The sequence below is a fragment of the Crocuta crocuta genome, unplaced genomic scaffold (genome assembly GCF_008692635.1).
Source record: "Crocuta crocuta isolate KB4526 unplaced genomic scaffold, BGI_CrCroc_1.0 scaffold145, whole genome shotgun sequence".
Taxonomy (NCBI): domain Eukaryota; kingdom Metazoa; phylum Chordata; class Mammalia; order Carnivora; family Hyaenidae; genus Crocuta; species Crocuta crocuta.
This window is the reverse complement of record NW_027530857.1, coordinates 2,532,862-2,544,449: the sequence shown is the minus strand read 5'-3', so window position 1 is coordinate 2,544,449 and position 11,588 is coordinate 2,532,862. Positions and strand designations below refer to the sequence as shown.

At 44.3% G+C, this 11,588-nt stretch overlaps 1 protein-coding gene and 1 long non-coding RNA gene across 4 annotated transcripts in view; one reads left to right on the top strand and one right to left on the bottom strand.

The window, feature by feature from the left end:
* Positions 1-11,588, top strand: part of LOC144235970 (uncharacterized) — a 459,372-nt gene that overhangs the window by 406,688 nt on the left and 41,096 nt on the right. The window lies entirely within an intron of this gene.
* The window catches only part of PRL (prolactin), a 9,600-nt gene continuing 2,248 nt past the window's right edge, over positions 4,237-11,588 (bottom strand). For both annotated transcript variants that reach the window (XM_077769585.1, XM_077769586.1), the window contains exons 3-5: positions 9,229-9,336; positions 6,646-6,825; positions 4,237-4,436 (exon numbers count right to left, since the gene is read on the bottom strand). In XM_077769585.1, coding sequence (XP_077625711.1) covers positions 4,245-4,436; positions 6,646-6,825; positions 9,229-9,336 — 480 coding nt within the window. In that variant the 3' untranslated portion in view covers positions 4,237-4,244. The remainder of the gene's footprint in view (positions 4,437-6,645; positions 6,826-9,228; positions 9,337-11,588) is intronic.

Here is an 11,588-nt window from a genome sequence, read left to right as displayed (position 1 = left end):
GAGCCACCCAAGTGCTCTTTGACTCTTAACATCTCATTTCTTTGATGCCGTCAAGCCCTGATGCTCTGCCCACACCTCTCACGTGCTTTGCCTTCCTTGCCTTTTTTTTTTTTTTAAATGTTTTTATTTATTTCTAGGAGAGAGAGAGAGAGAGGCAGCGTGAGCAGGGGAGGGTCAGAGAGAGAGGGAGTCACAGACTGAAACAGGCTCCAGGCTCTGAGCTGGCAGTCAGCACAGAGCCCGACGCGGGGCTCGAACCCACGAACCGCCAGACCGTGACCTGAGCGAAAGTCGGACGCTTAACCGACTAAGCCACCCAGGCGCCCCGTTGCCTTCCTTGCCTTGATGGAGCTTTCCTTGGTTTTCTTTTAGGATGTCATAATACTCTTCCAACTTGCTTCTGGACCGCTTCTTCTTCTCTGCCAGTCGCACGCTCCCTCAACCCTCCAAACCAGACTCACGTCTCTATTTTCCAATTCTGGACATACTGCTCTCTTGCACTAAAATCTCCTAGTTTCCTGTTGCCTTGTAGAGTAAGTACAACCTTTCCAAATTGACACATATGGTCCCCCGCAGTGCATAAGCAATCCCTGCGTGGTTGTCATTGTTAGCCTACAGCGATGTGTAGAGCATATTAGGAGAGCATAGTAATGGAGCTGTTACATGTCTGTTAAAGAAGTGAGCATTTCTTGTAGTTTGGTCACATTTGATTATGTACTGATGCCTTAGAGTGCTTTACGTATTCACAGCTCAGTTCCTTTTGTATTAACGGCTCAGGATATAGGGGATGCTTACATCACAAAATGGTTTAAATGAATTGACAGATATGCCATCTTCCTATTTTTGAGCCTATCGGTTTCCCGTCAACCCTTCAGAACTCCATGGTGAGACCGTCAGCCCAAGGAACCCCCTTGTCCTCACGTCCAGACGTCTCCTTACGATCTGGAAATTCACTGTAGCACTTTGGTTAGCATCACCTGCTCTGCTGACTGTTCTCTACCATTTGGTAGGGTATCCTGCGTATTTATGTCAGCCTCTCTTTCTCCACAACCTGAGAGCAAACTTTTAGGGGACGGATGCTTTTCAAACCTCTTGTAGTTCTTATGGTGCCCATGATTGACTAACCTATGAGATCAGTGACCAACCTAGGAGTTCTGTGAATTTCAAGGATTTTTGTTTGTTTGTTTCCCTTTTGTAACCACTGCTGCTCTTCTTTCTCGAGCAGGGCCCATTTCTTCACACGTAATCTTACATGGAAATCTGTAAAAGAAGAAAAAAGTAGACTCACTTTGGTTGGCAGGGGAGTGATTGTTATATTCTTCCCAAATATCCCCTTTCTGCCTACCCCTTGCTGATTCGACAGATCACCCGTGGCTCTGCTCAATCTTGTCTGAAAAATACAGTATTCAGTGTATATGTCATGGTCAAGCTGCGAGAAACCTTTTCATATCACCGCCTCCGTTATTCATCTCTAGTCCTGAATCTGTGCTGGGAATAAAGTTTGTAAGAGAAGAATACATGAGGATGTCTGTGGGCTGGTGGTGAACTTATGTTTCATACAATTGCAGTGTCCATTTATTGCCTGATCTCTCCCCTTATAAATACCATCCTCTCTGTTGGAAATATTTAGAAATGGTAGAAAAGGAAGTTAAGTGGGTAACACAATAGAATTAGGTGTTTTCAGCAATCAATGACTGAGAAAGGAAGTGCATACAGGTTTTTTGTCGTACCCTCCTGCCTTTTAAAAGAAGAAAGCTGACATTTTGTATGCATGCTGGAGAAAAGGGAGGTTCAAGATCGGTTTGGGGCAGCATATTCTGTTGTGTTCGGAAAGGTTTGGGTCATTCCAGCCAGAGGCAGAAGCAGGACTCAGACACAGTAATGCTGGCCATGATGGAAGAGTTTGGTTTTGTTGGGCAATGATCCTTTGCACGTGGGAAAGGCTTCTTTGCCTGGTGGGGGGCAGAGGGGGGTTGGTTTGCCTTGAGTTCTGGTCTGAAGATGTGCGAAGTTCCGCTCATCCCTAGAGACATTGCAAGTTAATCAGTAAGGGCAAGGAGAACTTGAATACAAAGGAAAATTTCAGAAAAGGAAGACAAGAGGAAAGGGGAGTTTAAGGAAAATATGAGATAATGTTTGTTCTTACGGTATAAAATTAAAGCAGTAGATTGAGGTCTTGACCACATACACTCTTCTAATAGCATCCCAGCCTTCGCAACTCAGAAGGCTTTTACTCCCGTTTCCCCTTCTTTTTTCCCCCCTCCTCCTTTTCCCTCTCCATCCTCTCCCTGCTCTGGCCTTTTATTTCCTCTCTGTCAGGATGTCAGATGGAGTATTTCTTATTGTCTGCTGTCGAGGAATTCCGGACAGAGCCGTAACGCGGCCGCAGAAACAGTCTGGCAATCCCACTGCCTTCTGTGGACGGCCGGAGGAGATCGGCCCTAATCCCGGGTTGCTTAGCGGCGGTTGGACAAGCTGAGCTCCCCTAATCCAGTCACCTTTCTCCAGCAGGAGATCAAGTGGAGGAGGAGGAGGGTGTTAGGATTCATTGGGGAAGTATTTGCCGGGAGTGTTTGCAAGGCCAACTCTCTAAGACTGTAACTGACAGAGATAATTACTCATTGGTTCTAAAAGGAAGGGAAAGCCACATCTCCTTCCTCAGATTCACGTGTGTTTATGACTCTAACCTGCTGACGCACTCTGTGTCTTTGTGAACGGGAAGAGACGAGGATTGTCAGGGGACCCCAGGGTGGGAGACAAAGCAAACCAGTGTGATGGCCTCTTGGTTGTTTCCAGTGGTTATTCTGCCTGAGTCTGCTGTGGGTTCCCTAGGAGACAGACCACCCTGAGCCAGTTTTCCCCAGTAGGATGCTGGTGGGGCACGGGCACAGCAGCAGAGAGGCTGGGAGGGTATGGCAGGTGGCACAGCCGTGGGGGCAGATAAAGAATCAGGCCAGGGTAGTTCCCCTGGTAAAGAAACTAGGCAGTGGGATGCTCCCACTTGTGAACGTCCTGGAAAATCACAAGGGAGAAACTTGCCACTCAAGGGAATGCAAGGTTAGCGCCTGTTGGCAATGAGAAGGCTACGGGAGCCCCATGAAAGTCAGTGATGTCAGAACATGTCCATCTCTCCTCACCTCCATCCATTCCAACATAGCCAGAAGAGGTAGAGGTCCGGCAGTCGGGGGGGAAGGCGCCTTGCAGAAACTGACATCTGCTTCCCCCTGGTAGGTCCCGTGAACCACAAAAGGGCAGAGGAAAACATTAAACGGATTGAATACGAAAGGAAGTTGAAAGTGGACTTGAATGGACTTTTGAGCCCAAGAGTAGCTAGAACCTATGGGAGGCGTCCACAGTGATGCCTCCAGGAGACGTTGAGCGGCACATGGTTGAGAACAGACACTGGGGAAGGTTCATGCCATATCATGTGTGACTCCGCCCTCATCTGAATGTTTCTAATCCTCCAAATGTCTGATGTTGAAATCCTAAGCCCAGAAGGTAATGAATACTAGCAGTAAGTGGGGCCTTTGGGAGGTGTTAAATCGTGGGGGTGGACTCTTCATATGGGATTAGTGGCCCACAGAGTCCCTGGCTCCCTCCACCACGTGGGGACACAGGGAGAAGTCTGCGACCTGGGAAAGGGCCCTCCCCTGGCCATGATGTGGAAATGAATTTCTGCTGGTTATAAGTCTGTGGTGTTTTGTTACAGCAGCTCAAATCGACTAATACGACAGCCCACCACGTTTTTGATAGCTTGGGAAACCTCATGCTGTGAGGGCGCATCACAGCTTCACCGTGTGTGCTTCGTCTGTTCGAACGTGGTGTGTGGCTGACTTTCATAAAGAATCCTGAGAGTTCACTCTTCCTGGCAGCAGGTGCAGCAGGAAGCATAATTAGCTAATTCTTTGATTCTGATCATTTGACCTGTAATAATTTACCGCGAATCTAAAGGAAGCTGCTAATGGTCTTATTTGTAACGCTAGCTTCTGCTGTTTGTGACAAAGTTTAATAGGAACTTCTCAATGGTGGTGATGGATCTTCTTTTGAATCTCTATTAAAGGAAAATGAGAGACTTTGACACATTGCCTTTTCTGATTTTGACATCTCAGAGGAGTCTGTTTTTATTTTTTAAGCGGAGACCCATTACACCCGTGCGTGTATTAGAAAGCTGTAAAGCTAAGAGGAGCTTGCTGCGGGACGGATCATTGGGAACCATCCCGGACATCGATGGGCCAGACACGAGCTTAGCAGTTGCTGTCGTAGACGATTCGGCACTTCAGGAGTTTGAGATAATTGTCGATCTTATGTGAATCCCTGCGGAGGCAGTGGAGCAGGTTGTAAAAAGCAAAAAGGCGAGTGTCTTCATCAGCCACCTGTAGGGATGGCAGTCCAGACCAGACCGAGTAGACTTCGTTTTCTCTGACTCCGGGATGAACCTAAGCACCAAAAAGACAGCGACTTAGTATTATTAGTATTTGCTCGCCTTTGTTCCTTCCCGTTGTCACGTGATGATTTGGGGACGAGGCATGAACGTAAAACTCCCTAGAGGGAGGCAGAGACTACTGAGCCAGTTTATCAGAAATCTATTAATAGTCTGAAAAGTAGAAGCAGAATTCAGATGTAGGTTTTCTAACATGGACGTGATTACAGATGAAGTATATCTGCCCAGGAGTGAAGAGATAGAGAACCACAAAGCTCGTGTATAGATAGAGAGAATTAGTGGCACCGAATGTATATATGAGTGTGACCAAGGGACAGCGGAGGGGTGGCTTCAGTTCTCTTCCTTGAGGATATCTTTCATGTCCAGAATCTTCTCTCATGTGTTCTTTGTTCCATATTTCTTCTGATACGTTACCATAATTCCGTGTCTCCATTTCCTGCTTCACACTAATTCTCTTCTCCATGTAGTGAATGTACAACAAGCTTCAGAAATGATGGGGATCATACCTGATGCCTCAAGGTGCAGGGCATACAGTGATGACTGTCCCTGAGAATATCTGCTGAAATAGTCAGGAGACATTCACAATGCACCCAGGACTGATAACCCCCAAATGTCTATAAGCAGTAGCTGCTTTCTTCTGAGGTCTCTGGGGGTGGAAGGTGCCTGTGACAAAGAGTGAGGGTGCCAGCAGCAAGTCCTCCGCAGGGAGGGTTGAGTGGGAGGCTGGGAAGCCTGACAGTGGTAACAGACATAGGGGACAGGAGGGAGGGCACCACAATCTCTGCTCCTGAGCCTTTGCAAGCTGGACTCCCCTGAGAACCCAGAGTAGCCAGCTTGGTCACCAGGCATGTCAGCTGCTTTTAGAGCTTGCTGGGTACAGAGGTGGGATGACCATAGACCCTGATCTACTGAACTGTCACCTGCAGAGTTAGACTATTTTTTAAACCTGGGATTTCCTCCTGCAATTTAAAGTGTATGTGTGTAGTGTCTGTATTTGGGTTGCCCTTCTTTATGTTTACTTTTGGTGCTTGGGGTCTAAGACGAAATTCCCTGTGTAGGGCACCATGATATGAATAAGAATAAATAAGTCATTAAAAGAAAGGATTCAAAAAAAAAAAAAAAAGGATTCTAGAACAATTTAGGAACTTCGGAAATAAGTTGGCCATAATGAAGAAAACAATTTGAAAGCCTAGGTGTTTATTTCACATCTCAAGGTGGAAATGTGCTGTATTCTTCTCCCACGAAGCTGACTAAAAGGACACATGATGACGTGTGTACTTTATACTTATTGTATAAAATAAGGGAAGTAGAAAATTGCTCCTCTTATTCTTAAAGTCCTATCTTTTTCTTTAGATGACACATTATTTCTGAGAACTTCATAAAGCTGCTCAGATGTTAACTCACTTGTGCTGAAAGTATCCCGTCTGATTGGAGATCTATATTGCAAATACTAACTCAATCTAAATTTGACATTATTTGGGGAGATTAAAGGCAATGAAATGAGTTTCAATTTTGGAGCTCCAAATGGGCTCTGATTTTGAAACCTCTACCCCACCCCACACCCAAATTTAGGAAGAGACAACTTTCTGCAAATTACAAAATAAAATTCCAGGAAAGATACACTCCTGTCTTCAATGGCCCACTGAAATCTAGTGCCTCTGAGGCAGCATTGATGCCCCGACCCTGTCTTTTTAATCTCCACTCTCTGACAAATATGTCCCGTGGGGTGGGGCTGGGGTAGTGGCACGGAACACCGTCTAATCTGATTTTGATTTTCTCTTTTCTGCCTCTCTGCTGTCCTCCTTTGGTGTGGGGAGAAAAGCAAAGGAGCACAAGCAGAATTTCAGTAGCAGGTGTCTTGGGACACTTCGAGGAAAATGTCTATGTTATAGATTCTGTACTCAATAGCTTACTTTTCCTTGAAAAAATTGTAAACCCCAGTTCCCAGGAAGAGGCAAGCCTTTGGTGGGCTCCTGTGTTGTGGAGGGAAGGCTGCACCTGTCCAATACTGCAGTCGCATCCCAAGATTCACTAACCCTGGAATCTACCAGTATGAATCACTAGAATCTTGCTTTACTAGTAGGCTGAGAAGGAAAATGCCTCCATTTTGTTCTTGCACTGTGAGGTATTTAGAACTCACTTTTCACTGTGGAGGTCACCTCTTTCATTACTGAGGAAAACAGAAGCACCAGGAGGCTGCTCACCTGGCCAACTATCTTCTCCATGCCCTCTAGAAGTCTTCGGTTCTGTTCCTCGATCTCGATGGCTCTGGATAGAATAGCGTCGGGGGCTTCTTGCAGTCCTCGCACTTCGGTAACTAGGTGATACAGAGGGTCATTCCAGGAGCGCAGCACTCGGAGTATCAGGTTCAGAAGGTCTTCGTGCTAAGCGACCGGATAAAACAATCGCATTAAATAAATCATAACAAAATGCGTTTAGGTAACATGTGATTTTTGCTCCCAGAGGCTGACCCTGATGGCCTCTCTGTTCTCCCTGTGTGTGTGTAAAATTTTGTGTGGGTGCTTAAAGTTGTAAAAATAAGAAGTTGAAGCTATTGGCTGAAACTTTGTTAAAATTAAAAAAAAAATCTGGCTTATTTGAATAACTACTTCATGTAATGAGATTTCTAGTTTATAGCATGAAGGGATTTGTTTTCCCTCGGAAATTCTACCATCCGCCCACTCGGTGAGTCTTTTATATTTGACAGCTTTGCTGGCCCAAAAAGAGATTTGTTGGAACTCAGTATGTGCCTGTAGTACCTGAGTTGGGAAAGACAGATTCCACTGGTGCCAATGACAAAGGGCCCAAATCATTTTCATCCAAGGACTCATTCATATTTATGGCTCAGATCATTCTTTAATGTATTCATTTGTGATTTGTAATTTTTACTTCATGATATTAGAACAAAGAGACCGCAGAGAAGACAGGGCATTCATAAATACGCTGTCCTCAATCTGTACTGACCCCTGACTTTCTGCTCCTACCCCAACGGTCTCTTCTGTTGACCTGTTCAGGTGAATTAAATGGCGCTATGCTAGCTTTAGTCTGCAGTGGAATTCACGAGGGACAGTTGCTGTCTTGTTTACCACTCCCAGGATCCCACATGAAACTCTTAGGAGGGGGTCGTCTCTGTTATGAAATGCTTGCTTTCCTGAGGTCCGTGAACTAATCTAGTATAAAGGAAGCGAAGAGTAGAGAAGAATCAAAATGAAATTGCAATGGGAACATGTCCTCGGCACACTGAATGGCTGTCTAGTTTTGCTAAGGCCGTTGTAGCGTCGTGAGTAAGAGTGAGGGCTTAGAATCAGATGAAGCCTGGACTCCCGACTTCCCACTTCCGTCACTAGTCCAAATTCCACAACCTCTCCAAGCCTCAGTTTCCTTTTCTCGGCAAGTGTAACAGCAGTGCCTTGTGTTCTAGGACTTTTTTTTGGTGAGGATTAAATACGGTCCATGTAAATTGCTTTGTGAAGTGTCTGACAATGGGAGTGGCCCTCAATACCTTTTAAGCCCTCCTCCTCCTTCACTCTTCTCCTTCATTTTAAAGTTCTTTTTGGAAGTTTATTTATTAATAGAGTGCAAATGGGGGGTGGGCGGGGTTGGGGGGGGAGAGAAGATTCCAAGCAGGCTCCTGGCCGATAGCTGGGCTTTCATAGGGAGGGACTTGATCTCATGACTGCAAGACCATGACCTGAGCCAAAATCAAGAGTCAGATGCTTAACTGACCGAGCCACCCAGTCACCTCATCTTTCATTTTATCATCATCTCATTCCGGAGCTTAGTGGACAGAAAGAATGCTGGTACCATTAACAACGTTGTGCAGAGAAACAGATTGTATTTATGGGGGCGTGTATGTGAAGATAGATGCTTATGTTAAGTCACATTAAGACTGTGACTATGGCAGGGAATCAGAAAGGAGAGATGAAAATGGTCAGAGAATTGGGACAAATAATAAGGGTGTCCTATGCAGACGTTGTTGTCATCAGAACAGAAGCAATTGTCACAGCCGTGAGAAACAAAACATAATATTTTACAGGACAGAGGAGTCGGGGAAGAATGGAGAGAAAAGTAGGTGTCAGAAATAGAAGCGGAACCCAAAGGAGATCCTTGAAAGCTGGGAAGAGATGGCTCACGGGGCACAGCGCTCAGTAATGTTACATGCTGCCAGTGTAGGAGCCAAGGGCTTCATCTCAAACCTACGGCTGTATGTGCCTTTCTTCCATATCCATGAATTTTGCAAACCTTCTATTCTATATGTGGAAGTCTAATTTGGTTCAGGCTTTCACATAATATATGCAACCCTGGGTCTAAGGCATTGGGTAAAATAATGTTTGCATGAACAACTTACGGATTGTTTTATTTTGCTGCTACAATCTTTTTTTTTTTTTCCTTTAAGTTTATTTGAGAGAGAAAGAGAGAGAGCAGTGAAGGGGCAGATAGAGAATCCCATGCAGACTCCACGCTGTCAGCACAGAGCCCTAATACTGAGCTTGCTCGTGGAGCTTGAAGTCATGAACTCTGAGATTTTGACCTCAGCCAAAATCATAAAGTCAGATGCTTCACCGACTGAGCCACCCAGGCACCCCGCTGCTACAATCTTGAGTCAGCATTTGGGTTTTACTGATGACTCATCAACTACACACTGTCATTTCTCTTTGATTACTTCTCCATATTTGTCTGTGTGTGCAATTAGCATTACCTACTGCAGACTTCTGACAATCTGTAGCATGGTATTACCAGGGTACTGCCTCAGTGGTATTCGTGAGAAATTCGGATGAGAGACTCACATGGATCTGTTGGGCTTGCTCCTTGTCTTCAGGGGTAGAGAGGGAGGAAGTGTGACAGCTGTTGATGGCCTTGGTAATGAACCCCCGGCCCTGGGCATACCTTTTATCCTGAAAGTGAGCAAGCAAATTTAGTTAGTTATAGTTGTTTGAGCATTGGTTAAATGAGCACATTTCCAGAATATTATATTATATATTATATATATATTATAATATATTATTATATATTAATATTATATAATATTATATATTATATTATACTTGATGTATAATCTTTTTCTTTATGAGAACTACCAAAAAAAACACACCCTGAAATCAAAGAATTGAGAAAGTCATCTTTTCTCTGTATTATTTATTTTGTACATGCATTTTTTTTTAAAGTGTAACTCTTCTTAATCCCAACTTCTTCCATTCTCTATGATTTACTTGTTTAATTTACCCTTTACACAAATTACTATTTGGAAAACAACCACTAAATAATGCCAAAAATATGAAACATTAAATATTTTGTTAAATATCCTTTTCTTTAGTACTTGAATCAATGCCCTAGTGCATATATACCTATATTTTGCCATTTAGTATCTTATTTACTGGGGGTCCAAGCCCCCATATGCCGCCCCAATAGGCATTATAAAATTACAACTTTGACTGGCACAGTAAAAGCTTGGATTCCGAGCAGCTTGTTCTGCGAGTGTTCTGCAAGATGAGCAAACATTTTTAATGAATTTTAACTTGATAAATGAATGATGTCTTGCAGTATGAGTAGTACGTGACACCGAATGTCACATGATCACAACTAAGCCAGTGGTTCTTTTTTTTTTAATTTTTTTTTAATGTTTTTTTATTTATTTCTAGGAGGGAGAGAGAGAGACAGCATAAACAGGGGAGGGTCAGAGAGAGAGGGAGTCACAGACTGAAACACGCTCCAGGCTCTGAGCTGGCAGTCAGCACAGAGCCCGACGCGGGGCTCGAACCCACGAACCGCGAGATCATGACCTAAGCGAAAGTCGGACGCTTAACCGACTAAGCCACCCAGGCGCCCCTAAGCCAGTGGTTTCTTGAAATTTGCTTTGATATATGAGTGCTTTGGATTATATGCATGTCTCCGGGACAAATTATGCACACAACTCTACCTTATAGTGTCATCATAGATACATAATACCATTTTGTTGAGGATATAAAATTTTAGGAAACATTAATCAGTGGACTCACAGTGGAAAACACACACGCACACACACCTAGCTAAGACATTGACATGAAAGTAACCTCTGTGAAAAGTTGTGAAAACTAAGGAGATAATCGGGAAGATGCGAAAGACAAAAGATGGCCAGCCAAAAGTGGGGCAGGAAAGAAAAACCAGTGAGTGAAGAGAGCAATGTGAATATATATTTGTTACAAACATTGAACCTCATTCTTTATGGAGATGCTTTGATTTACTGAACTTCTCACATATCCGCTGTCTGCTCCTTGATTGACCTAAACGAGTTAAGATACAACTTTCAGAGTACTATAACCAGAAAGAGAATAATTGTTTCCAATTTGAAACTACCCCTTCTGTTTTAGTTCCAAACCCATCCACTGGACATCTTAGAACAAAACTTTATAGCATTTTTGGGTTTCGGATGAGCTATCATTGTTTTCCTGACATGGATTCAACTTAGTTTAACTGTTCAATTAACTCCATTCCCGGCAGTGAGATTGGCATTTATTAGATACCTAGTGTGTTAGGTGAAGAAGGCCTATGGAGACCTACACCCCTCACTCAGACACAAGAAACCAGCTTGCTTTCATTTTCTCAACCCCCACCTAAAAGTGCTTTATGCCAGGTGTTGTTATGAAGGGATTGGTAGTGTTCCCCCAAAACTCATTTGAAGTCCTGACCCCCTATATTTGAAGATAGGGCCTTTGATTAGGAGGTAAAGAAGCTTAAATGAGGTCCTAACAGTGGAGCCTTGATCCAGTAGGGATCCAGAAGAGACCCCAGAATCCCCCACCCATACCCTCTGCCTCTGTGAGGACAGGGGACAGGAAAGATAGGAAGGTGCGTGCCCTTATCAGAACCTGACTGGGCTGGCACCCTGAGCTCAGACTTCCAGCCTCCAGAACTGTCAGAAAACACATTTCTGTTGTTTATGCCGCCCAGCCTGTGGAATTCTGTTATGTGAGCCTAAGCCTATGAATTCAGCTGTGCTGAAATTTGGGGGTGGGGGGGGGTGGGGGGTAATTTTTTTCAAGAAAATGAATTAAAGGAAATTTTTTTTTATTTTTAAATATTTCTGTTGAGAGAGAGAGGAGAGAATGAATCCCAAGCAGGCGCCTCACTGTCAGCACAGAGCCCGATGTGGGGCTCAATCCCACGAGCC